Source organism: Podarcis vaucheri (genome assembly GCF_965113315.1).
Source record: "Podarcis vaucheri genome assembly, chromosome: 6".
NCBI classification, from domain to species: Eukaryota; Metazoa; Chordata; class Lepidosauria; order Squamata; family Lacertidae; genus Podarcis; species Podarcis vaucheri.
Genome location: NC_138764.1, coordinates 57328192 through 57354391, shown reverse-complemented (window position 1 = coordinate 57354391; position 26200 = coordinate 57328192). Strand labels below are relative to the sequence as shown.

General features: G+C 45.4%; 2 protein-coding genes across 6 annotated transcripts in view; one reads left to right on the top strand and one right to left on the bottom strand.

Annotated features, from left to right (window-relative positions):
• Positions 1-26200, bottom strand: part of MED8 (mediator complex subunit 8) — a gene marked incomplete at its 5' end in the record, with an annotated part of 411542 nt that overhangs the window by 35117 nt on the left and 350225 nt on the right. The gene's annotated exons all lie outside the window — the stretch shown is intronic.
• SZT2 (SZT2 subunit of KICSTOR complex) overlaps positions 1-26200 on the top strand; it is a 77782-nt gene that overhangs the window by 9274 nt on the left and 42308 nt on the right. For 4 of the 5 annotated variants that reach the window (XM_082228798.1, XM_082228800.1, XM_082228797.1 and 1 more), the window contains exons 5-25: positions 2568-2699; positions 4976-5135; positions 5799-5905; positions 7413-7623; positions 8530-8700; positions 10310-10541; positions 10872-11001; positions 16382-16524; positions 16780-16932; positions 17080-17194; positions 17830-18035; positions 19512-19736; positions 19985-20063; positions 20775-20866; positions 22601-22769; positions 23201-23321; positions 23412-23525; positions 24727-24924; positions 25006-25106; positions 25473-25608; positions 25945-26073. In XM_082228798.1, the coding sequence (XP_082084924.1) occupies positions 2568-2699; positions 4976-5135; positions 5799-5905; positions 7413-7623; positions 8530-8700; positions 10310-10541; positions 10872-11001; positions 16382-16524; positions 16780-16932; positions 17080-17194; positions 17830-18035; positions 19512-19736; positions 19985-20063; positions 20775-20866; positions 22601-22769; positions 23201-23321; positions 23412-23525; positions 24727-24924; positions 25006-25106; positions 25473-25608; positions 25945-26073 (3124 nt within the window). The remainder of the gene's footprint in view (positions 1-2567; positions 2700-4975; positions 5136-5798; positions 5906-7412; positions 7624-8529; positions 8701-10309; positions 10542-10871; positions 11002-16381; positions 16525-16779; positions 16933-17079; positions 17195-17829; positions 18036-19511; positions 19737-19984; positions 20064-20774; positions 20867-22600; positions 22770-23200; positions 23322-23411; positions 23526-24726; positions 24925-25005; positions 25107-25472; positions 25609-25944; positions 26074-26200) is intronic. The other variant, XM_082228799.1, reaches the window with a different exon arrangement.

Genomic DNA, 26200 nt, shown 5'->3' with positions numbered 1-26200 from the left:
GCATGAATGAAGCTTACAATATCAGTCTTGCAACACATTATATGTGGCTGCCCTTCTTTGTCTAGTTAGGTTCAGGGAGACTGGAGAGACAACCCTAGTTTGTTGGCTGCCTTGCTCAGTGGGGGAAGCACAATTGTTCCAAGTGTCTCTAAGAAACTCTGTATGGGTTGACTGCGCACAGTCCTGAGAATGCGTCTTAAGGTTCTTGAAATCCAAAGATTCTCACCCACAACAAGGAATCAGGTTGAAATAGCAAAGCTTTTATTAGTTACAGGGGGGTGGAAAAGATACTCAATTTTGAATTTATTAATGCAGTGCAGCTTATAAAGATTAAATCTCGGGTGTATTTGATATAATACCCCATATGCATTTGTAACCTTAAAGACAAAAAATAAGTTCTTTCAAAGGAAAAGTTAATATATTATTAACAAAATATTTTAAAAAAGGATGGGGTGAAAGCACACCCATTTGATATAGAAATCCAGAAGACAGAACAGAGATTCAGTTACATATCCAGTGCTCAGATGATAATTCCTGCAGCTCTGTGCGTGTGTTTGTAAGCCTGGACCAGAAGCTCGGTTCCAGAATCTTTGCCTTTTAGGATGATACTCAGCTGTTTTGGTGGGATCGCAAGCCCTGCTCCTAGAAGCACAAGAAGACAACAGAATCCTTTACCTAAGCTGTTTCATCAAGTGCTGCAATGAGATGCAGAGCATCCAGTAGTTAGGAGAAATGGGTATTACTGTAAGGGGCCAACATTTGCCCTTGCTCTAGGATTTTGGGTCTTGTAGGTTTGTATAGAAGAGGGGGAGGGGTTTTGTGATGTTGGGGAATCAAGAAGAGCAAGGAGGGGTTTCTCTCAACCTTCTAAAAAAAGGGCAAGGTTCAAGAAGTTAAAAGGTAAAAACATCCCAGAATGCCCATGTGATATATTTGATGTTGATGCCTGGTTTATCAGGAAACTTGAAGTAACCTCTGTACTTATAGCCAGTTCTTACCAGTTTCTGCCTTGTTGCAACCAAGTCAGGCAGTTTGATTTTTAAACTCGTGTCACGAAACAAGAGTAAGGGTCAAAGTGGGAGTGATCCTAGCATGCTGCACTGGTCTTGCCAACTTATCAGATTGTCTGTGAATCAAAGAATAGGCTACCCATACTACTGTGATAGTTCTCTGCCCATGATTCTCCACTTCTCTTGTCTATAGAAGAGAATGAGGTGGCAGGCAATAGGAGAGGTGAGACTCTGATAGCTGGCTTGGATTCCTGGGTTATATTATTTCTGGCACATCTTCTAACTTAGTCATGCAGTGCTTTAGGGGTAGAATAAAAGTGTTCTTTTAAAAGATTCCTTGAGGTTGTTAACATACCTAGTGCTTAATTCCGCTGGCACAGAAAGTAGGTTCCTGGCATGGTGCAAAGTAGCAAAAGTGAGAAACTGCAAAAATGTGGAAGTCTTCGACGAGCAAAGGAAAGTCTTCGGTTTCATTTCCCATATCTGTCACCTGGTAACTCTGCTGAATGTTGAAACACCAAAACGAACCTTGGGAAAATTAGGTTGTAAAATGTACATGCTATTTTGAAATTCTGAAACATGATGAACCCAATTTCTAAGGCAGGCAGCCAGCCAGCCAGAGGAGAGAAGTTGCAACACAATGGCTTGTTTGAAGACGGGGATATTTGAATGAAAATTGGCGTTCATTTTCAGGACATAGCCATGTATTTCAAGTTCAGACATCAGGTTGACTCCCATGGCTATTTTAAGGAGAGGGAAGAGAGGCGCAAAATATACATCTACATCGTTCTACCTTTCTCCTGTGTTCAGGCATGAGTGCCCTTGCTTGTGTATCTAAAGCAGCAGCAACAGCATCCACACACAAGCAGATTTGAGGATAACTCAATACTTGCAGAAGTAGCAATAAAAAATAAATAAATCTTTCAGAAAACCCCCCAACAAGGCAGACCTCTCAAGCAGCCTGAGGACTCAACATGCTTAGTTGCCAGGGAATGTGAATTGACTGAGTTGGGGATGTGGAAGAAGGAAAATAGGTAGCAGGGGGAATCAAAAAAAGTATCCTGGAATACAGCGTGACTGGCTTGCTGGAACACTGAACAAGAACATTCCACACTGCAACGTTTCATGGCAGGTCCCACCTGCAGTGTTATATTTAAAGGAACAATTCTTGAAAACTGATTTGCTAGCATAATATACAATGTCGTAGATAGTTTATCTTGATGAATTTTGAGCTGGAAATTATCTCCAGGAGATGTAATTTACTGATTTGTCCTGGGAAACCTAGTTGAAATTTGCCTATATGCCACAGCAGCTTTTGCAGGAAGCTTTTATCTCCATAAAATTTTGCGCATTTCTGGCTCCAAACATCATTTGTAGAATTTGTAGAATTTCACCTTTTTAAAAAAGAACAACAACAAAACCAACAACTGCTTGCTGGTGAATTGTTGCAATCCACTGTTCAGATTTTCTGAGGTTTTGATGGTGTATCACTTGCCTCAGTATGCAGCAGAGTACTTTAATTGGAACAAATAAGGATTTCCATTGTCTCTGGCCCAGGTACTATTCCAAGGTTGTCTGCTGGATGAGACCAAAACAGAGACCTTCCTGCAGCAGGTTTATACACGGCTGTGCACCTTTGAGAACAAAGTGGCTGAGATGCTCCAGCAGCAGTATGAGCCCAAAACTCAGGTGAGAAGACTACTTTCTGCTGCTTGGAATGAGTGGGAGTTTTTGTATTATTTGCTCATCCAGTCTATGAAGCCACCCATCCCAAGAGTAGCCAGCATGGTACACTCTGGATGTATGCCATTGGCTGTTCTGGCTGGGACTTGCATAAATGATGAAAGACCCGAACCAGTTATTTCCATAGAGAGAGTGGGTTCTTTCTTCTTCTTTTCTTTTTTAAGGAAAATGCCCTTTGTGTAGGATTCTTGTGCAGCCTTGCAGATAGGTGTTACCATACTTTTCCATGTATAAGACGCCCCCTATTTGGGGGGCTGCAACCAATCACCAGGCCCCACAATGCGCTGCCCGTGTATAAGACGAGCCCTGTTTTTAAACATTATTTTTGAGTAAAAAACCCTAGTCTTATACACAGAAAAGTATGGTACTTATTTGTTTCTTGTATTTACTAGCAGCTTTTCTGAGAATGTTAAATGCATATGTATTTGTCATTTATGACTAAGTGAGTAGCTGAAAAAGAAGGGTTACGAACTAACTTGCTTGCTAGTATACATGATGCAAATCTCACCCTAGCCATGAACTAACTAGGTGCCTTTTATACAGGCTGCCATCTTTCAGCCTATGTTATTGCAATAATAGAAGCCTACCTTACAGGATGGCGCTAAGGAAACTGAAGATGGCATTGTAAACTGCCCTGTAATCTTCAGAGGAAGGCATGTAGAGAAATTTAATAAGCAGCAACCACCACAACCACCACAACCATAACATGTGGAAAAGGGTTTAAACACGTTTAAAAGTACTTTGTAAATGCTATGTAACAGTAACTCTCTTCCAGTTTACAACTGCTTCCCTGCTTGGTCACACGTAGGTGATTATTGCATCCCCATAACCAACCAAATGACTGCCCTGCCCTGTATAAGCATAAAGTTTGGAGATACCTGGGAAAGTGGTGGTGTCGCCCTCACTTTCCCTTGCAGCTTAGGCACTATATTTTCTGAAGAAGTGTGCATGCACACGAAAGCTCATACCAAGAACTAACTTAGTTGGTCTTTAAGGTGCTACTGGAAGGATTTTTTTTATTTTGACTATGGCAGACCAACACGGCTACCTATCTGTAACTATATTTTACATAATTGAATGCCATTGCAGCAAAAATTGCTTCCTGTTAGGAGCAAGACACATGCTCATCAGAGACGTTCCATAGAAATGCTGACTAGATTACTGTGAGATCAAATTGTTGGCTGGAGAATAGGAAAGTTCTTCAAGTTCCTGTTGAGAATTAGAATGAGCCTGTTCGGAGAAGAGTTTTGTTTGGCGGGCACAGCACTGCACCTGAAACAAATGATTTAGCTGCATGTGTGTGAAGAGGAATTAAAAAGCAAGAAGGGATTTTTAATAAGATCCTGAGAGCAACCACAATTTTTTTTTATTAAAGGTACCTTGAATCTTCTCCATGAGCACATGACTTAACTGTCCTTTCATTTTTCTGTGCTGCAGACAGATTCAACACCTCTATCCACCCTCATTTTTGGAGCTGGCTTACAAGTTGTTGTATAGAGAGGTAGCTTCCCCTGTGGCTTCTGGAGCAATTGCTTTGAAAGCAGAGTTAGCTCTTTCTAAGCACAGGATCAACATAACTGAAACTTAGTAGGATGGGATGTGGGCTTGTTGGCCTCAGGCAGAGGCTGTGCCTGAAATTGTTGAAGCATGTGCTGACACCAGCAACCGGCGAAAGTAGATGATTCTATGATTTCCCAAATGAAAAAGCTTGTGTGTCTGTCTGAGGGCTGTCATGTGTGCTGGGATGGGTTTTCAGGTTTTTGCTGATGCTATTGTTTCCCTGCATAAATCTTGCAATAAAGAAACCTGAAAGTAACTGTGGATACTAACAATACAGGTTGGGGCTGTCAGAGGTTGCTCAAACAATCCCTCTGTGAAGGAAGACTTGAATGATTTGATTAAAAACTTGCTTCTCCCTACAACTACCTCAGGCACACTTTGGTATAGACCAAACTCCCCTCTGTTTTGGGGGCTGTGGATCAGAACACCAGGGAATGTCACTTCATACGATGCTAAGCAAAGGTGGTCCTGAAAATTCTTTCCCATTCACTTTATAAACCTGATTTTGGAGTCTACCAGATGTGCAAGAGGCACTTGTTGAGCCTAGGTGTGTGGAGAGCAGGGGGAAATGGGCTTTACTTGGAGGAGAGGCCTTTGGGCACTTGCAGGTGAGTGAAGGGGAGGCTCACAGTTTTAGCTCATAAGAACTTGTCTTGTTGCAGGTGGACCTGTCCTCCCTTAACCAGGAACGTCTTTGTGACCCCCAGGAGCCCTCCGGGAGGAAACTGGGCGTCTCTATGGTCACTGCTGACGTCGGACTTGTCACTATGATTCGGCAGGGGATTCTGGCACTTCAGCTGCTGCCATCCAACTCCAGTGCAGGTTAGTTTAAAGGTCTTCCTGAAGGTGGGATTGCTAGGGAAAGCATGGGGGGGGGGGAGTTGCGGAAGTTTCAAAGCCATCTGTTATGTGTGAATGACCCAAGGGAGCTGAGAGGAGCCTTAGCCTGGCTCTGCCCAAGAGTATACAAGACTGAAAAGGTGATCAAGAGGTTTTGAGTCTTGGCCTTTCTTTCTCTGAAAGTCAAGGTTGTTCCCACTACAGCGGACTTTACCGCTTGATTGTCTTGCCTCAGGCTGCTCCCTAAGTGCTATCTGAACAACGTAGCAAAACTTTTCTTACAGCTTTCAGTCTACCTGGGGAAAGGTAGAACTTCTCCTTTCTTTTTTCAGAATTGTCACATATGCATTTTCTGGGTCTTTCTTGGAATGATTATATAGATCTATATATAGATATAGATCTATATATAGATATAGATATATAGTTAAATATATAGATATAGATATAGATATATAGATATATACACACACAGAGAGAATGAATCTTGTAAATCTGAGGAAGCTACTGCATGCCTCCTCTAGAATTAAAGTAGCCATTCTCTAACCCCTATCCATCAATTGTATGTCTCTCTTGGGATTTAACTCTTAGATTCCTTTTAGAATGCCTGCCCTCTCCCATCTACTGCTAATATTTGTTTGTTTGCAGGGATTATCGTGATCACAGATGGTGTCACCAGTGTCCCAGATGTAGCAGTCTGTGAGACTCTGCTCAACCAACTGCGCAGTGGGACTGTGGCTTGTTCCTTTGTTCAGGTACTGTGGAAGTGTGCTGGTGACAGGCACATTAGTTCTTTACTGTGCATGCACTGTGATCAGAGCTAACCCAGCCAGCCTTCAGGGGAAAACAAGGCTGTTGCCTGTGGTGCCCAGCATTCCAGAAATCTCCACCTTTGCCACATAACTCTTGGCAACAGTTTCCTCTTGCATTTCTGGATTTACCTGCTTTCCCAATGCCTGCTGGGAGGTGAACTGGGACTTCTAGTAATGCTGCCTAGGAATCTGGCGGAAACACTTATTCCAGGTGGATTTTTGTGGTACACAATTGTGTGGTAGCTGAGGCTGAAATTCTATAGTTGCGTACAATTCTATAATCCTTACCTAGGATTAAGTCCCAGTTGCAGCCCTGCACTTGCCTAAAAGTACATCCCGTTCGAAATACTGTATATCGGGCTTGCTTTTGAGCAGGCATGTATAGGATTGCACACCTAGCTACTGAAAAGAAAAGCCTCAGTAAGAAAACAGGTTTTTTTTTGTCAACCCTTGATTTTTTAATATGCTGTTAATTTTACCCAATATATGGTAGAACATGGGGAGACCAGTGCTTCCCCCCCCTAGAAAAATAGGTGCCAGTAATCACTGTGAAGTTGTTACAGTAAGTGCCACACTTTTTAGCAAGGAAAAAAGAGGCGCTGGGCCTGTGTACCCTTGAGTATCCCCGGGGGGGGGGGGGGAGCACTGAGCAGAGGGATTTCTGTTTGCTTACAGCAGGGGGGGGGGATTAAGAATAGATTGGGGCAGTGACCTGACAGCTATTTTGCATCAAGGTTTAGACCTGCACAGACACCCCAGATAACTTTGCAGGTGTGTCCATGAAGCTTCAACACCTTTTACCTTCCCGCCGGAGTGGTACCTTTTTATCTACTTGCACTTTTTTGCTGTGCTTTTGAACAGCTAGGCTGGCAGGAGCTGGGCTCGAGCAATGGGAGCTCACCCCGTCATGGGGATTCGAACCGCCAACCTTCTGATCGGCAAGCCCAGGAGGCTGTGGTTTAAACCACAGCACCACCCGCTGTGCTAGACAGTTAAAATTCTATTCTCATGCCCAACATCCTGGATCATTGCTCCAAGGTATCAACTAAGCAGGGGCCTATAGTACCTTACTTTTCAGGCCTTGGTCTAAAAGCAAGAAGAAATACCTACAGAAGGAGCTAGGAGTTGCAATGCCCATTGTCACATATAAAGCCAATCCTCTTCCTGTAGCTTGGGAGACAGGATGATTGCGTATATGTAGACTAATGTGAAATGGGCTTGATGAGAAAATTGCTTTGTGTGTTGCAAACAAGAACATGCTGTCGTCTTCACTTCTGGAGCACAAAGTGAAATAATTGCATGGGTTGAAGCTGTAGAATTATTTTTTTGCAATTGTGCACCCAGCAGTTTGGCATACACTTCGGCAGGATGGGATGAAATTGAGTTCATTACAATATAGGTGGCAGGAGCTGTTTCAAGGGAAAAGCGTCATGTGATTTTCTTTCCCCAGGTGGGTGGAGTCTACTCTTATGATTGCAGTTTTGGTCACGTTCCCAATGTGGAGCTCATGAAGTTCATTGCCATGGCAACGTTTGGTACATACCTCTCCACATGTCCTGAGGTGGAGCCTTCTAGTTTGGACCTAAATGTCTACCACAAAGCTTTTCTGCTGTACTCCTTTCTGCGCAGCGGGGAATCGCTGAACCCTGAGTATTACTGTGGTGAGCTTATTCTGCATGGAATTCAGAAATACTCCCCATCTTACCTACCCTGTCTTCACTAGTTCGAAAGGCCAAAGAACCTTGAACATGTCTGAAATGTGTAAATGCATAGTGGACCACCTTTGCAAGATAGTGGGTGTGATGGATTTTGCATGAGATTGAAGGATGAATAAGCAGGACTGTGGAAGCTCTCAGCTATTCTTTGCCACATTTTTAAAAAACAGTTGGCCTAGAGCTGAACAAAACCAAACAAAACAGCACGGTTTTGTTTCATAGACCTTTTTTCAGTTTCATGCATTTATATACCACTTAGTATTTAATATATTATTTTATATATTACACACACACACCATAGACGTATCACATCTAAAATGCAACAGCACCATATAATATAGTGAAATCTTAGTAAAGCAGAAATGTAGCAGCACACTTTTAAAAACATCTTGAGGGTTGAGTAAAGCTTGTCAGAACAGATGAATCTTCATTTGAAGCTCATCAAATGTGGTGCCTGCCACACTGGGAGGGAAATCCAGAGAGTCAGTGCTGTCACAGGGAACACCCGCTTCTGATAAATTATTAGATGACAATCTGTTGGTGACCAAATTGTTGGCAGGCCCTCCACTAACTATCCTAAGGTTCAGCTGATGCTGAAGAGGTCTGCATTTCAGGAGTAGTTCAGGGCTTCTCCATTCTGCTCCTTTTAAAGAAGAAAAGTGTGGTCAATTCTAAGCATGTTATTTTAAGCATCCTACCAAGTACAGTTTGTCTCCATCCTAGACTTCTAGCCTTAGCATTTCAGTTGTGTGGTTGACTCTTCCTAGTAGCTGCTGGAGGCCCTTGCAAAGTACCTTGGGACCTTCTGTTAAGGGTGGGAATAACTGGCATAATTGTCTACTGTCGTTGCAGTGTCCCAGCACAGGCTGTTCAATGAACACCTTGTTTCCGCAAGCAGCAACCCTGCCTTGGCTATGAGGCGGAAGAAGCATACGGAGAAGGAAGTACATGCTGATCTTATCAGTATCATCTCTGTCCGGCTGCGAGAGGGTTATAGTATCCGCGAGGTCAACGTCACAAAAGGTGACTTCCAGTAATCTTACTCTGCTTTATGAAGTGTGGCCAGTGTTCATCTGATGCCCACTCGGACATTACCCAGAGCAGGTTCTGGGGGCCAAACGGAGTCCTCCAATCCCCTCAGTTTGGCCCTCAGGGCTTTCCTCTGGCCACATCCCTCGATAGCCTTGCATTGCACAGCTGAGTGTTTTTTGAGTTTTGCCTGTCTGGAATGTGTCCTTGGACTCTGATTATGCCTCCTGCTTACTGGGATGAAGGATAGGGCAGGGGTGTACGAATGTGTGTAGGAACTATCCTCCTGTACAAAGGTAAAATTCGCATTTGCTGCTTTTGCTTCTGTCCCCCACCCACGACTAGTGTGTGATCCCTGGAAAGCTGCCCTGAAGGTAATGTGGCCCTTGGATTGAAATGTTCCCCATCCCTTATCCAGAATATAGCTCAAGCCCACCATGTACCATCAGGGGTCTTCTTACTGCCTCCTAAGAGCGAGTGTGGTGGGACGGATGTAGTATTGGGTCTGAATGTGGTGACCTCAGGTTCACATTCTAGCTCTGTTTGTCTATCCATGTATCCAAGAACTTCATATAAATCAGCATAAATATTGGGCACTCATGGACTATGGGCCAGTTTAACACACCATCGGTGTGCAAAATCTTGTAAGCATGATGGAACTGTATATATCTTCTCCCCATCCCTCCCACATTGTACTCAGCTTAAAGCTGCTGTGGGAACCTGAGGCCCTACAGATGACCGTAGACTCCAGATCCCATCAGCCCCAGTGGTCAAGGGTGATAGGAGTTGTAATAGAACAACATCTGGGTGGCTGCAGATTCGCTATCCCTTTCTTAATCCCATTTTCTAGGTGTTTTTTTTTTTGGGGGGGGGGGTTCTGTTAAGAAAAAGATATTGTCTCCATAGAAGCTAAATATATCTTTTTTTAAAAGAAAAGGAAAAAGGGGCAAGGAGCTGAGTTTTTCATCATCAAATCTTGTGCCATGCCATATTTTGACTAATATATTATGTATATGGACACAATGGAGCTTTTTTGGCTGTTAGTGTGTGAATAAAAAGTAGAAAGCTAGAAAAGAGACCAGAAACCTGATGCAACGGAGGCCACGCAGTGCACAGAAACTTCTTTTTCCAGAGTCCCAGCACATTTTGTGCTGTGAGGCCAAGTATTCTTCAAGGGAATACTTGCTGCCAAATGTAGCTGCATGAATAAGAAATTCAAGCATGCACAGCAGATAAGTGGATGTTTCTGTGTTAGATTCAGAAACATGCAATTTGTCTCAAATGCACTGGGATTGTTAGTCTGTTGAAATAATAAACATTATACTCTCCCTATGTGGTCCGTGGCCCATGGGTTTAAAAACGAGATAGTTGCTATCATCTGGGGTGAATGAGCCAAGTAAAATTATTGACCATGTTATCTTTCACGGAAAAGCACTTTAATTGTGTGTTCCTGTTCTTAGTCGGCTCTGTTAAAGGTCCTGAATCTGTGCCTCTTTGAGAAATGATGCATGCACATCCATCTCAAGGCGTAGTGCAGTGGGGGTGGGGGCAAGATGGGACGCTGACTATAACCCATTCTCACAATCTTACTGCATGCATATAGGTGGAACTCATCTAGAAGTGAAGTTAGTCCTGTTGTGGAAGCACAATATGAGAATTGAATACTTGGCAGTGGCCCCATGGCCCTTGGACCCTTCTAAACGTAGTACATGGGTGGAAGTGACTATGGAGGGCAGCTATGACATTTTGCACGACATCAGCTGCACCATGCGGAAACCTATCACCAGCCTGTACCGCACAACTGTGATACGCCGCTTCTGGAACACTTTGCAAAGGTAAGTCTGCTGGCGCCTGCCCCGTTACTGGGGTGGTGGCCCTCCATATTTCCTTCCCAAAGGCATCATGGGCAGTATGTATCATCTTCTTTGAAGCTGTGTATTCACTCTTAAGAAGCAGTGCTTCCACTGCTCCTCTTAAACTTATTGTTTTCCACCTCTGGTGCTGGACAGTGGCTGGGCACAGAAGACAATTTCATGAGCAAAAGAGTTATCGCTGCTTGTAAGGAAAGTATGAATAGGAGATGGTAATTGTCTCTGGTAGATCAGCATTGACAATGCACTGGTGTAATGTAAATGTCACTGGTGGGGGTGATGTTGTCTTTTCAGCATCAACCAAACAGATCAGATGCTGGTTCACCTACAGTCGTTTGACAGTGTGCCAGAACACTTCACAATCCCTGAAAGCACTAGAAATGGAGTGCCTCTCTTCTACATTCCTCCAGGATCCACAACACCGGTATGTTGTTTGCTGTCTCTGATCCTTGACTGAGATAATAGAGGCACAGCTCTTATATCTAATTTAGCTGCCTGCCTGCCGAGCTCTTAGAGTTGACTGCCTTATGCTGATTTGCATGTCGAGGGGGAGAGGGAAGTACGGGTATTTTGTTCATCCTACTTTCAGGGGTGGATGATGTTCTGCAGTATTGTATTTCAATTATGTTGTATCTCTTTGGTAGGGTACTGCATGAACCTGTTCAGTTCTACTGTGTCTAGTCATACAGTTTCTTAGGTATTCCCTTCTGAGTTATCCCAAGTCAACCTGTATAGATGTGCATTTTTTAAGACCATCAATTAAAGATGGTGTGTGTGTGTGTGTAGGTTCTTGACTATATAGAGTCATTGCTTCTTATGCAACAGCAGGTTGCAAGCAGTAGACCAGGGGTCACCAAAATCTGGCCGGGGGCCGGATAAGGCCTGAAACCCTCGTTTATCCAGCCCGCGGCGACCACCACTCCCCTGCTCTTACCGGCGCGGTTTGGGGACCCACTTCTGGGTCGGAAGAGCACCGGAAACAGCTTGTGCGCATGCACAGGGGCCTCCTACGCGTGCGCACACGCTATTTCCGGTGCTCCTCTGACCCGGATGTGCACTGGAAATAGCCTGTCTGCACTCATACGGGCACATGCTCCCCTGCCTTTTGGCCTGCTGTGCGATTGTCACCAGGCCGAGGCAAGAAAAGCTTGCCGACCCCTGCTGTAGACTTTATTAAAATGACAGTTGCAGGCGTAGGTTAATCCATCAAAACCTTGCAGAAGGAGTATCTAATCTGAATTCAAATACCAAACAAATATTCTGGAAACCATCGGTTGACTAGGTAAATAATACAGTGGTGCCTCGCAAGACGAAATTAATTCGTTCCGCAAGTTTTGCCGTCTAGCGAATTTTTCGTCTTGCGAAGCACGGTTTTAACGGTTTAACAAAGTCGCAAGACGTTTTCGTCTTGCGAAGCAAGCCCATAGGGAAATTCGTCTTGCGAGGCAAATCGCAAACGGAAAAACCTTTCGTCTAGCGAGTTTTTTGTCTTGCGAGGCATTCGTCTTGCGAGGTACCACTGTACAGTTCTTGTTTGCCTGTCCCTTACTGTGCTGCTTGATGTGCTGTTCTCTGTAGCCTTTGTATTTGGCTACTGTGATAGGGAAAATTCCAAAAGATAAACTCTATTCCTCACAATCCTTTTAACCTTATTATTTGCAATAACTTTGCAGCTAATTTCTGTTTGTTTGTTTTTAGATGCTCATTTTCTTAATTTTTTATACAGTAAGCCCAGATCAATTGTATACAAATAAGAGGTAAAAAATTGTAAAAATATACAGTGGTGCCTCGCAAGACGAAATTAATTCGTTCCGCAAGTTTTGTCGTCTTGCGATTTTTTTCATCTTGCGAAGCACGGTGTCGGGAAAGTTTTGGAAAAGCTTCAAAAATCACCAAAGTCTTTAAAAACCTCAAAAAAGGCTACCACACCGCGTTCTATGAGTTGCTCCTTGAAGTCAAGTCGCAACTGTATTAACGGTGTTAAGAAAAAGGAAACAAACTTGCAAGACGTTTCCGTCTTGCGAAGCAAGCCCATAGGGAAAATCATCTTGCGAAGCAGCTCAAAAAACCCTTTCGTCTAGCGAGTTTTTTGTCTTGCGAGGCATTCGTCTTGCGAGGCACCACTGTATAACGAAACCAGAGCTTCAACCTAGCATGCATGATCACTTCTAACTGCAAAATAAATGTGTAATATAGAGGAATGCAGATCTGTGTAAGAACTCTCAGTGCAACACATTTGCCAAACCTCCAAATAACAGATGTCTGAGTAATAGGTCTAACCAAAAAGTTTTGTGAGGATCCGGGGTCTTGCAGGTACACCTTGACCCACCAGATAATGCAAAAACAGACCCCATGCACATACAAAATTATCTCTCTTTATTTTGCCTCACAACACACAATGACGTTTTGTCAATTTTTCAGCTAATGCAATTAAGCATACCTTTGCCCTACCAGCCTTGCATAGTGAAAGAGAAAACTGAAATAAGGGCAAGTCCTGGGTCAGGAAAAGCTCTGGTTAAGAATATCCGTGATTTCTTGGAGTAGTACCACAGGTCAAGATCACCACAAATGAAACATTGCACCAGTTTTACCGCATCCCTTCCCAGTACAGCATAGACACAGTGTTATTCATGCAACCCAGTTTAACCAGGATAACGTCCACCTGTATATTAGCTCCAGTGTGGTCTCTCTTAACTTTGCAGACACAAACTTCAGTGACGTCTTTGACCACACAGCATTCCAGACATTTCCCTTGATTTCGGGTCCACCTCCCAAGCTCTGCATAGGCCCTTAGTTGTGCCACATAATTTGGGAAGCAAAATCCTGTATGCAACACAGATATCAAACACTTGATGTCTTGGCCATCATTAAGGCAGTGATTTTCAAATAATGTCAGACCTCTAGGGACTTCCCCTGAGCACTTTAACGTCATACCAAGATATGGACCTCGGAGAAGTTGATTTCAGTTGTAACTAAGATGTCCCAGCATGGTGCAAAGCTACTTCCCATTTAATGTTTGATCTTTGGTGAAAAGAACAGCTGTTCTATACAGACCTTTATCGTCCCATCCTTTGAATTGGTTTATCTTTATCTGAAAAACAGGTGAAACAAGAAGGGGTAACAAAGGTAAATGGGTGGAGCGGGAGTCAAAAACAAAGCCCATTTCTTCCACATTTTCAGGGTCACTCAGTGGATTGGCTATTGCTTTCCTCTTTGCCAAGGACAGTTTTTGGGAAGGGTATGTCTCTGCCCTTGGGGCAATCTGGACGAATTTCAGTCAGAACCAATGCTACATCCAGATTGTCATTTACTAAATAAGATAATTGTCGGAGTGAGGCGTTCACAAAGAAAAGGAAGGATTGAACTCTCATTAATAAGAATACACACAGAGGCTTGAACCAGCAAGACTCTGGGAAGGGTGCGTATAATAGTCTCTGTCGCTCTCTCCCTCCAGCCCCTGGCCCAGGTCGTTTTATTCACAAAAGAGCATCTTCGTAAGAACCAATCAGATTTCTTCTGAGCATTTCCACAAACCCCATGTGGGAACAAAGTTAAACTACTAAAACTAATTAAGCACACATATTTCTGGGGTAAACAAAGAACAGAACTACAAAGGAGAGCATTTCGCAACCCCAGAGGTGATAAACAAGCAATATACATGATAAAAAGGATGGCCAGGAGGACAGCGCTCATTATCACCTTTATGTGAGATCTGTTTCCTGGCCCTAAGATTAACATCCTAAGATTAACATATCAGAAAAGCTACATCAAAGAAGCTGCCCACTGTCTTTGATGACCCAGGAGCCTGCCTGGTGAAGCAACTGGGCTGTGTAAGTGACTTGTGAAGAAAGAGAAATGGAACAGGGATGCAGAGGTGTGGATTGATCAAGAATCATATCAAAATAGTTTAAACCCAGTCAACGCAATGCTTTCATTGCTGACACAGATGGCTTACTCTATATTTGTTATAATTCCTCATGGTAATCCCACCTGACCCCACACTCTGGATATTTGCACTCCTACATCGGAGCTGGCATGATTCATAATAAAACTGAAGGTTTGGGACCCCCTTCCACCCCATTCCTTGTTTGATACGTAATGATTTTGCTCATTAGGGGCCTCTGCCTTCCCTTAATAAAGCCACTAAGCAACTTTTGCCATTGTCTAATCACTCCATCATCCAACCAGATTGGGGGGGGGGGAGCATGTGGAATAAGAACAAGAATCAAGGTGACAAAGATGCTTTTACTGCTGAGATTCTCTCTAACTAGGTGAGATTGAGAGCTCCATCTGTGTAAGTCGGTTTTGACATCTTTCACTAGTGAGTAATAATTTTTCCTTTTGAGTTGCTGAAGCAGTTAAGAGGATCACTGTCCCCAGATACTTTAGGCACCTGAGCTGCAAAGTAAAACTGCAAGTGCTTTGTAGTTGATTAGCTAGCGGTATGCCTATACATAACATAACATACTTACCACAGTTCACTTCAAGACCAGTTGCAGAGTGAAAGGGGTCCAAGACTGTTTGGATCTCAGGTCAGACTTTGATCGGATCTTTCAGAAAAAGGAGGCTATTGTCCGCAAACAGGCTGAGTACATGCTCTCTGCCATTTACACCTAGGCCTTCCACGTCGTTATTGTTGCATGTTAAAATTAGTCAGAGTTTCCATAACCATAAACAGCAATGGCGAAAGGGGGCATTCCTGTCGAGTGGCTCTGCAGAGGTAGAAGAAAGGAGAATCCAGGCTGCTCCCCCTCATTGCCACTTGTGATTCAAAAACAGAGTTCCAAAGTTAACTTAGTCAGCTGAAAGGGCTGCTATATCCTGTCCATTTCCTTGAACACACCTTAGGAGACTAACACTACCTATGTCTCTTGGTGTTGACTAATCTCTGTCAAATTAAGAACCCCATAGATCAGGTCAGACATGTGCCTCTGAGGCACAAGCCCCTTTGGATCTGCCCCAATGTAATGGCCAAAAACAAGTTCAGTCAGGATGCCAAGACCACAGACGAGTAAAGGCGTCCTGATTAAGCAGTGCAAGCTAATCTTTATTTGATCTTCTTGAGGCCTCAAGGCAGCTGTCTTGAGTTTCTGAGCCGTTGTTCATCTCTCATATTAATGCTAGCCATCTGTCTCCACATGCCCTCTCTTCCAGCTTCCCCTATAGGTTTTACCTCGCAGCCCATTCTTAGCACTTATTGTTCTGTTTATATGTAGCATTTTCATTGAGTAAGTACACTTGTTGATTTCCTGCACCATGCATTGACAATCTAGCATGTTGCAGTTCATTTTGACCATTGCATATATAATGTCAGGCCCTCATGGGGTCTGTCTTAGGTGAACACTCAGAGCTGCTTTTTTCATTGCTGGTTAAAAACAAATGGGGTGCTAGATATTCTCTCAGTAGGAAATTTTGGGTGGTATACTACTAACTATTTCCATCAGCACAAGGATTACAGTTAACTGAATGCGCCTTCCCCCTCTCCTCTCTGCAATATGCCCTGTGCCCTCCCCAGATCTGCTCCAGAGAGTTGAAGGAACCCTTAAGGCAGATTTGGGGGGAGGAGAGGGAGGTAGTTTCATTATGGCGCCCAGGCACTGCGATGGCAGCAATTTGTGAGTTTGTCCTTGGTGTCTGTAACTTCTGATGAAGATGATTTTGAACTGTTTCAGGGGAATGGCATAATTTGACCAACCTTGTGCTTAACCACCTAGCATGACGGCTTTGGGGGGCAGAATGTGCCGCACTCCACTGTAGAACCAAAGGGAAAGGCACCAACAGAGTACTATTTCCCTCCCTTTTAGGTACTGTCGTTGCAGCACAGCAGCTCGGACTCCTGCCACTCGCAGTTTGCAGCCTATTGGAAGCCCATTCTGTCTATGGATGCCAACTTCTGGCAGAGGTGGCTGCACATGCACCGCATCGTAATCCTCTTGGAGCATGACATGTATGTGCACGCTGGGTTGCTGGGTGTCTCATGGTTGGGGGAGCATGCATAGAGATAGCTGAAGTACTCCAGCCACAGTGCAAATCTTGCTAACACCCACAGGTGGCTTAGCTTGTGGTTTTGCTTGTTCTTACCGATAGCATCCACATGGCTGAGGGAGAGCTCTCACATGTGTGTTTTGCCCAAGAGTAGAAGGATGAGGAACCAGCAGTCTATCCTGGACCATGAGTAGTAACCCTTTGATGTACTTCCCAGGCCAGTCCCAAAGCATTTGCACACCCCAGGCAACAACGGCCGCTACAGCACTATTCAGTGCCGCATCTCGCACTCGGCGCTGACTTCCTTGCTGCGTGACTGGAGTAGCTTTGTGCTTGTGGAAGGCTACTCCTACGTCAAGCTCATGCGCAGGTAAGGCACTTAATAAAGGGGTGGGGCAGCTGGGGATGAGACATTGTATAAGGTGAGCACCTTAGATTGGAGGTTAAGGTAGAAAAAGTTGTCAGTGCTTGTGTTGATGCTTGTTCCACCTGCTGTTTGTTGTTCTCCATTCTGCAGTTCTGAGGATCAGCCTCCTTTTTCATTCTATGTGGTGCGGATCATTTCCAAAGCTCCCTGCATGGTCCTTCGTCTGGGGTTCCCCATTGGGACGCTTGCTAAGATCAGGAACAAAGTGAGTACTGGATTTCCTTGGGTCATAGTAAGCATTTAGCAAAACTGCAGGAAAATGCATTTACACAGCAAGAATCGGTTCAGTGGGTATTTTTTTTTGGGGGGGGGGAGTAAATCCTTCAGCACTACCAAGCAGCAATATGTTCTCCTGTACATTCAACAGCATCTGAAGTCCTCCTTGGGCTTCATAGACTAGAAGCCTTGTTTCTAGGCCTAAATAATATTGTGGTTGGTGGGCAAAGCTAGCTGGAGGGCCCATCCCTCCCACTCTCCTCCAGTAATGCAGCAAACTTGTCTAAAATTGCCTAGTCATATGGTATTTCTGGAACTGATCCAGGTCTTGATGGACATCTAAGAGGCAAGCTGTAGTCTCCTTCTGGGCTGCTTTAAGTAAGGAGGCTTCCATGGGGAATTCCCTCGTGGGGCTGATGTCTTAGTTTTTGGGACATCAGGTAACATTGCTGACAGAGACAGACCAGTACGCCTGGGGGATTTTGGAGCCAGAGTTGCAGCTTCTACAGAGAGAACAGCAGGGCCCAAGGAGCTATGAGGTTCCACAACAGCAGCTGTTCGTATGTAAGGGGCAGGCAAACGTTCTGCTCCAGTGTTTGTGCCCATCTACTTCTCTCCCAACAGATAGTAGAAGAATTAAGAGATCGTATCCTTCAGCTGCGCTTCCCCCACAGAGTCCAGAGCAAAGAGGCAACGCCAAAAGTGAAGCGGAAGGCCCTGGGCAGCAGCTCCCCATCGAAATCTCCTCCTGTGCCTGGGGCCCAGCCAACCCTCTCGGACAGGCCTTGCCTTATTGTGCTGCACAAGCCTCTGGAGAAGCTCCTGATTAGGTAACAGGGACAGGACATGCAGAACATTCGGTACCTTAGAACTTCAGTAGGCCTGGAACAGGCAGACCCTGGCATATGATTTGGCCACTGGGGAGGTTGTAAGTATCAGAAGTTGGACTGGACCCCAAAAGCCTTCAAGGGTAGCTAACCTGGTGTTTGGGGCTACAGCTCCCATCACCCCTTCCCTCAGTCAGTATGCCCAATGGTCAGGAGTCATTGAAGTTGTAGTCCAAAACCTCTGGAGGACACCATGTTAACTATTTGTTGGTCTAGGTCAGCAAGCTATTTCCCACAGGGACCCGCCTAGCGCCTACAGGGAGAAGCACAAGCAGGGTATGAGGACATCAGTGCTCTCACTGTTGTGGCCCAGCAGCCGCTATGCAGAGGCATGCTGCCTCTGATCCTGTGGTTTAATACTAAATAGCTGTTATCAGTGGCGTAGCGTGGGGGGTGCGGGGGGGGGGGCCGGCCGCACCGGGCGCAACACCTGGGGGTTAGGGTTAGGGGGCGCAAATCCACGGGTTAGGGGGCGCAAATCCACGGGTTAGGGGCGCAAATTACTTGCCTTGCCCCGGGTGCTGACAACCCACGCTACGCCACTGGCTGTTATCCTCCTTTAATTTACCTAATTGTCTTTTGAAGCCAACCAATTTTGTGTCCAGTCCCACATTATGTGGCAGCAGATTATGTAACTTAATTGTCAGTTGTGTGTAAAGGTACTGAATCTCTCGCCCTTCAGGCTTGGTGGAGAACCCTGGATTCTTTAACATTATGAGAGAGGGTGACTAACCGGCTTGGGCTGTGCGAATTTGACACCCTTCCTGCTTAGGGGCTGCAAAGGTTGCAGGCAGGTGTGGTAAACAAAGCAGAGTATGCTTTGTAATTTTGGGAATGTTTTCACTTTAAAAAGATTTTTCCTCCCTAGACAATTAATTTTTGGTGGGAAAGCTGAAATGTTTAATGGAAGTTGAGCATGAAAGGCTCATCGGATTAGGCTTCTGGGCTTATTTTCAATCCTTCTTCAAAAAACCCCACCACTTCTGCTTTCCCATATTTGCCAATCCTTTTCCTACAGGTTCCACAGTCCTATATACATGCCTGCCCTCTCCTGTGTTATGCAATCTGTGGTTTTTAATTTGTTTTTACTTTTAAAAAAACTCCAATTCTTTGTGGAATTTAAGAAGCACTGCTGATTATATGCCCCTCCAATAAGCCTACATAAATTCCTTAATTAAAATGGAAATTTTGTGCCTGCAGGAAATTCTCTTAATATATGGTGTGTTCTTTTGTGATGTCTTTGCCATTGTGTACACAAGCCTTTTTTTCTGCACACTGGGGTGGGCTTGTGTGGTGGACTTCAGGCTGAGAAGGCGCAGAGATGACTCACTGGCGTCTCAAAAGTGTTATCCATGGGGCCAGTACGAACGCGACAGCCTCACAGCTGTAGTCATGTTCACTTCTCTCTCCACTTCCTAGATATGAGAAGTTGCCCTCTGACTATCGTGTTCCATGCCTCCTGCCTCTGGAGAATCCCCCTATGTCCGGCCCTCTCACCATGGTGGCCAACCGCACAGCTTCCTCCACCCTGGCTTCCTTGTCTCGCTACTTCTACCACCAGCGCTGGATCTGGTGTGTGCAGTCAGGGCTGGTACCCACAGTGCCCATCACAGCCGTGGCTCAACTGCTGTCCACTCTCACAGAGTAAGTGCCCATTTCATTGCAAAGCCTGAATCTGAGCCCACCCAAAGAGCTGCGGAGGAGAAGGATAGTTGTCCTACTTAGGTTATTTCTGCCAGTGTCGGATAGATGGGTGTGACTGAGCTCTTGATGATGGGGGGGGGTTGCATTACTTTGAGAGAGACTACGAAGGGTTGGAGTGTGAGGCATACACAGGTGAGGGTGTTGTAAGAACCTGGTAACCTGCCATAGTTTTCCTCTGGGATGTGCAGGGTTCGTCTGTCCGAGGGTTTTCATTTTGCGTCCAGTGGCGATGGAATTATCAGTATGGTGCTGGAGTTGCCCATGAAGGTAAACACGGTTTGCTCTTCCCCTTTGGTTTGATACCCTTCCTCTTGCCTCCAGTGTTGCCACATCATCGTGATCCCAGTAAGGGCTGATCTCAATCTGTGGGTGGCACGGGGTGGGTGCAGAGACACCTGTGGCCAGGCCTAATGCACTTGCGTTAACTCCCTGACCCTGACGTGTCGAAACCTATTTTGTGTGCCATTCTCTCAGGAGTTTTCCTGTTGGTCCTGTTTACAAGGGTGGCTGCCCCGTGACCTGCAGGCCACATCTGGCCCACCCACCCCTGAGATTTTCATGGTGCTTGAGGGCCCCCCAAACGTGTCATTAAAACATGATTCCATGGCCCTCAGCCCCCAAAAGGCTAGTCCACCCATAATAAAGAAGGTCAGCAGGTGGAAATGGCATCCGGCTGATGCTCCTCCCATGGCCTCTGAGGAAGCGAATGAGAAGTTTCCCAATGTTACAGCCCAGGGAGGGGCAGGGAGTTCTCCTGATAAGATTTGCCTGATGAACATCCTCCCAGTTCTGTTCTGTCTAGCCCCCTCCTCCATGGAAAGCCAACACCAAAAGAAACATTGAGCCCAGATTGTGTGCGGGCTGGGCCAGATGTTGGCAAGTTGTACTGCTTGGCTGCTTCTCTCCTAGCCTCAGACGTGCCTTAGGAGAGAGGTGATGCAGCAGCAGGATAGGCTCACGCAGATTGTTCTTCCACAGAGTGACTCCTCAAGAGAGAGCGGCAGTGAGAAGCACAGCTCCATTGTCCAATATGTGCTGTTCCCTCCACATTCCACTTCAACCAAAGACAGGTGAGGGTAAGGGATCGCCAACCCTGGGGCCTGGGGTCATAAAAGAAGACCTGCCACTACAGGCAGCTTGCAGGAACAGGGACTTCTGGGTGCAGCTGGAGGGTCCCCAGGAAACGTTGGGGTTGTGGATTAAACTGCCAAATATCAAACATTACCCCTTGCTTCTGGTCTGCCGCTGCTTACAGTGGCAAGGGGGCTTCCGGTGTCCTTCCTGCCCAGACAGGTTGCTAGCATCACGTTGTGAGAGCTCAAAGACTTTCTCTGCTAAGTACCTTGCTGGCACCCCAGATTGTGCCCGTCAAAATAAGTACTGTATGTATGTGTGAACACTGCCCCAGTCTATCTGGGCTGGAAGCCAGCTCTTCCAAGGCCTTTATTGGCAGTGCTTGTCCAGAACCCAGAGTTCTCCAAAGTACATGTAAAGAACCAGGGGAAAGAATCACTGGCTGTGTCGTAACTGGAAGTTGATTAGCTTGCCTCAGTTTCCCTTTGCACAGCACTCCATGCCTTATAATTGTCTAGCAAAAATGTGGGGGTGGAAGTCAGCTGAACAGACTAAGAGGAATGCGTAACAGCTGCACAACAAGTAGAAAGCGGATGTGCCAAACCACTGAGTGTTCCCTTGGTGTGGTATTTCTTGTATTAATACCTCATCGCTCCAAGGCTACGTAGGCTTTAAAAATATTTGAGGCATACTTGTTTTCATGGCCCTGATGCCAAGCCAAAGAATGTGGAAGTGGCCTCCTTTTTGTGGGTGCCTAGTCTAGGATCCGGGACGCGGGTGGCACTGTGGGTTAAACCACAGAGCCCAGGACTTGCCAATCAGAAGGTTGGCGGTTCGAATCCCCGCAACGGGGTGAGCTCCCGTTGCTCGGTCCCTGCTCCTGCCAACCTAGCAGTTCAAAAGCATGTCAAAGTGCAAGTAGATAAATAGGTACCGCTCTGGCAGGAAGGTAAATGGCATTTCCGTGCGCTGCTCTGGTTCGCCAGATGCAGCTTGGTCATGCTGGCCACATGACCCGGAAGCAGCACACCAGCTCCCTCAGCCAATAAAGCGAGATGAGCGCCGCAAGCCCAGAGTCGGTCATGACTGGACCTAATGGTCAGGGGTCCCTTTACCTTTAGTCTAGGATCCAGAGAGAGCTGGGAAACTTGTGAGGCATTTACCTTGATGAGGCATTCTGAGAAGTGTAGACTCCATGCATCTATCCTTAACGTTAAAAATTATTCCATCTGGGTGTAAAGCTCCCTTTCGGCTACCTAGGAAGAAAAACTTTGTCAGCCCTTCGCACAGCCTAGTTCAGCCTAGTTTCCTTTCCACAAAGGCCCAAGGCCCATTTATGCCCCTTAAGAACATAAGAGCTCTGAGGGATCAGGCCAAAAGCCATTCTGTTCTTATGGTGACCAACCAGATGCCTATGGGAAGGCACACAAGGGCAGTAGTGCCCACCCCACTTGTGGTTCTCTGCAACAGGTACTCAGTGACATACCATGTCTGGCACTGGAAGCAGATCACAGCCATTGTGGCTAGTAGCATCACAAGACAGGCTAAATGATGACTTTGCTTATGCTCAGTGGCCTGGCCAGGTATTCTCATCAGATGATGGGAAAGACTAGTCCCTGGACAATTCATTCCTATGGGGATTCAGGCAAATAATAAGCAGAAGCCAAGGAAATGTGAGGAGCACTCACTGATGCCCAAGCCATGCTTACAATGTTTCGCTTGCTCTCCAGTTTCTCCACAGATGATGACAATGATACAGAGGTGGAAGCTATTGAGGTGGACATGGAACTGAACCTTGTTACAGAGTGTTGGGTGGAGCCACAAAGTGGCTGTGTGAATAGTGAATCAGACAGCTGGCGACACTTACATGGCCTGTCTTACCAGAAAATTCCCAAAGCGGTACGTTCCTTTGGTGGTGAGGGTGAGGGAAAGGGAAGGCAACCTCTGGGACCATTGCCTTGCAGCGACCATGACTGACAGCTGGTATTTCCTGGCTTTTGGTCTTGGGGGCCAGAATGGGAGCTGTCCAAATGCTTTATAGGTGAGGAGCCTCTGTCATGATGATCTGCCCAGCCACCATTATTGTTTGTTGTGAAAACACTACCTTCTCCTCCTTGGGGAGGAGTTGCTTTTTCCCCCACTAGGATTTTTCTCATCAAATAATTATCTGAACATGAATTTTACTCCCATTGGAGTATATATGGAGAAGATTTGTATACATGGTTCAAGTTTATCCTTGGCATCTCTGTGTCTTAACGGAGTGGTATTTCTGAAATGGTAAAGTCTTTGTGTTGCCAAGCCCTGCATCTTACTTCAGATCCCTCTTCCAGCTTTACCCTCGAGATCTAATGTGCATCCATACCATGCTTGCCTTTGAGTATATCAGCCAGCTGTGCCAGAACAAGGACTGGGTCTTCCCAGCATGTGATCCAAGGCCCACTACTGCCGAAGGTGATTCTCCTAGCATGTGCTTTCTGGGCATTTTGAGATGGGGCTGTTCCTGTGGCTTGACAGAGGTTATACTCCTGCTTTTTGCTGTAGGTTGTGGTGCTGGAAGCGGCTCCCGGGTACATGAAATTCCATTCCAGTTTGACCTCATGAAGCTATTGCCAAAGTGTCAGCAGATTGAAATGTCCTTCCTGATGCTGACAGGAGGTAAGTCAACTTAGGCCTGAAACTTTTGCACATTTCTCCTGCGGAAAAGGCATGGCCGGGGCTCAGTGCTGCTTGTCTCCAGAATAGCCAAAGCGCGTTAACCAAGAGTGCCTCTGGGCAATGCAGGCTATGTGTGCCTTTCTTCTGAATTACCACCGTCTACACTTCTAGGTTTGTAAACCACTTTGAGGGTATTTTCCTTACAATCATCAGTATGTACATTTTTTACATATTTGTATAACACAACATAATAATATGTATAAGTATATGCACTTATATATAGGCAACCCCCAGTTTGTGTGGGGGTTGCATTCTAGGTCATTGCGCATGATGACAGAGCACATCTAAGCCTGCCCTGTTATGCCCCCGCCCTTGCCCTATTCTGCCTCCTTTTCCTGCCGCCTCCGGGATCACAGTGATGCATGCATGCATGGTCGTGCATGCTTTGAATGCATGCAAAATTGTTGTTGCCTGTATGTGTCTTCCAGTCAGATGGTGCAGGAGACCTGGTCCCTCTTTTTTAAAAAAACTTGTATATAAGAAAAATAAGATGAAATAGTGAAACCAGTAGAATTGGAAATAAACCTCATAATGGGAAAGATTAAGGAAAGTGATGGATAATGAAAATAATAATAAGCAAAATGTATAAGGAGATTAATATAACAGTAGTTGTAAATGAATACAGACATACAACAAGAATTGTATAAACAGGAGGATTTATTTGTTTATGGATATACTATGGACAAATCTGGAAAATGAATAACAATATGCAAAATGGATGGAAATAATGTGATAAAATTATATGAAAATTATATTAAAAATTATATAAAAAACCAGAAGAAGAAAGGAGGGAAGTCAGCGCTTAGGAGCAAGTATAAATGTAAAATGCAACACATTATGTGTATATGGAGTATGCAACCAGAAAACTAATAAAGATTATTGGGTGGCGGGGACTTCTTGCCATATCTGCCATTGAACATGAGATGTAATGAAGCAGTAGGAAGGGATCTTCGTTTTGAATCACTGGAACGCCTTCCAAACCCCATTCCTATTGCTTTAAGCTGGGCCAGGGAGGTTGGGTGCTCTTGTCTGACTTAGTCCCACGAAGCTGTCAGACCTGCATGCGCAGTGGGTGGGTGTGCTAGGCTGGGGCAACAGAAAAATCGGTTTCCTCGAATTTTTGGTTTTCCACCTATAATAGAGGATGATGGGATCGCAAAGGACTCTTCCTTCTTGCCCAATGAAATTCTCCTCAGCCTCTTCCATGGCTGCCTCCAGCATGACCTCAGCGACAGGGAGATCATGCTATCTGGCACAGATCATATAAGCTTCATGGAGCAGGTGCTGCAGCGGGACAGAGATGGCCACCCAACCCCATTTATGCTCCCAGTGGTCCAAGGTAAGAGGACATGCATGCAGCTGTTTTTGCCTTTCTCCATTCCCCTGATGGCTTCTGACCATTTTACGTCCCTCTCAACAGAGCCTCCCAAGGCCTCTGTGCTCCCTGAACGTCGGGATCCAGCCCACACCTACCATTCTGTTGGCAGCAAAGACAGGACTACCTCTGCAGTTACACAACAGGTACAGCATCCCCTTGACCTCTGTATCAAACTGCCAAGGACCCCAGAGAGCCCCCTGAACTTGAGAGGTTCCTTCTGCTATTCTCTTCTGAAGGAGATCTTTCTTGGGGTGATCTCAGTGCACATGGGCAACAGTGAGTAGGCAACTGAATCCGCTCCAGTAGCTTGACTGAGTTGTAACAGTTCTGTCTCAATCAGTCATTATGTTTTTGTATCTAAAGGGCTATGTGAATGACTGACGAGAGAGTTATCTACCTTTGCTACCAAAAATGTGTGTCAACACACTTTGCTTGTTAAATCTGGGTGAGGAGCAGGGTTCCTATGTCAAAATGCCATGGCCATGCTCAATTTAACTTTACTGTCTTAGGCTCCAAACAATGCAGAGGGGTCAAGAGATGAGATCTTACCAGCACCTGAGGACCTCTTCCCCCAGTGGCGATGCTATGCCAAGCTGGTAAATCCACAGCATCTTTTCCTCACCTTCCTACCAGCCACATTTCCAGGTAAGGCAAACTATATCAGAAAGGGAATTGGACACCTGCGTGAAGAAATGAAGTCATACAGAGATGAGACAGGTGCTCTCCAATATTCTGTAGACTGTAGGCTGTGCCAAGGGATGCTGAATCCTGCCACAGGTTTAAATTCTCACTCTTTAAGGACTAGAAGCTTGTTGCTTTGTTTTCTTTAAGAGAACCACCTGATTGCTTTCTTGTGTGGTACAGTAGGAAGATTACGGCAGAAGCGATGTTCTGACTATGTCGGTTGCTATATATCCCATGAATGAAGCCAGATGCGATGACAGCAAATAATGTGCAATAAACTCTTACCATCTTTTCCAGACATACAGAGGTTGATGGCTCAGGGGACAGATAAATCTTCCAAAGAGCAGGAACCAACACTTTCCCAAGGAGAAAAGGAGCTGGAGACTGCAGGGGTGCTTCCAACTGTCAGTGTTACACCAGCCAATGGTACCATCTTTGTTTTGGGCTTCCTTGCACCACAGGCAGTCTCCTGTGTTTGGAATCAGATGGGAGGTGAAGGAGATAATGGAAGTTGCATTAGGTTCTGGTTGTAGGTGTTCAGGATCATACACTT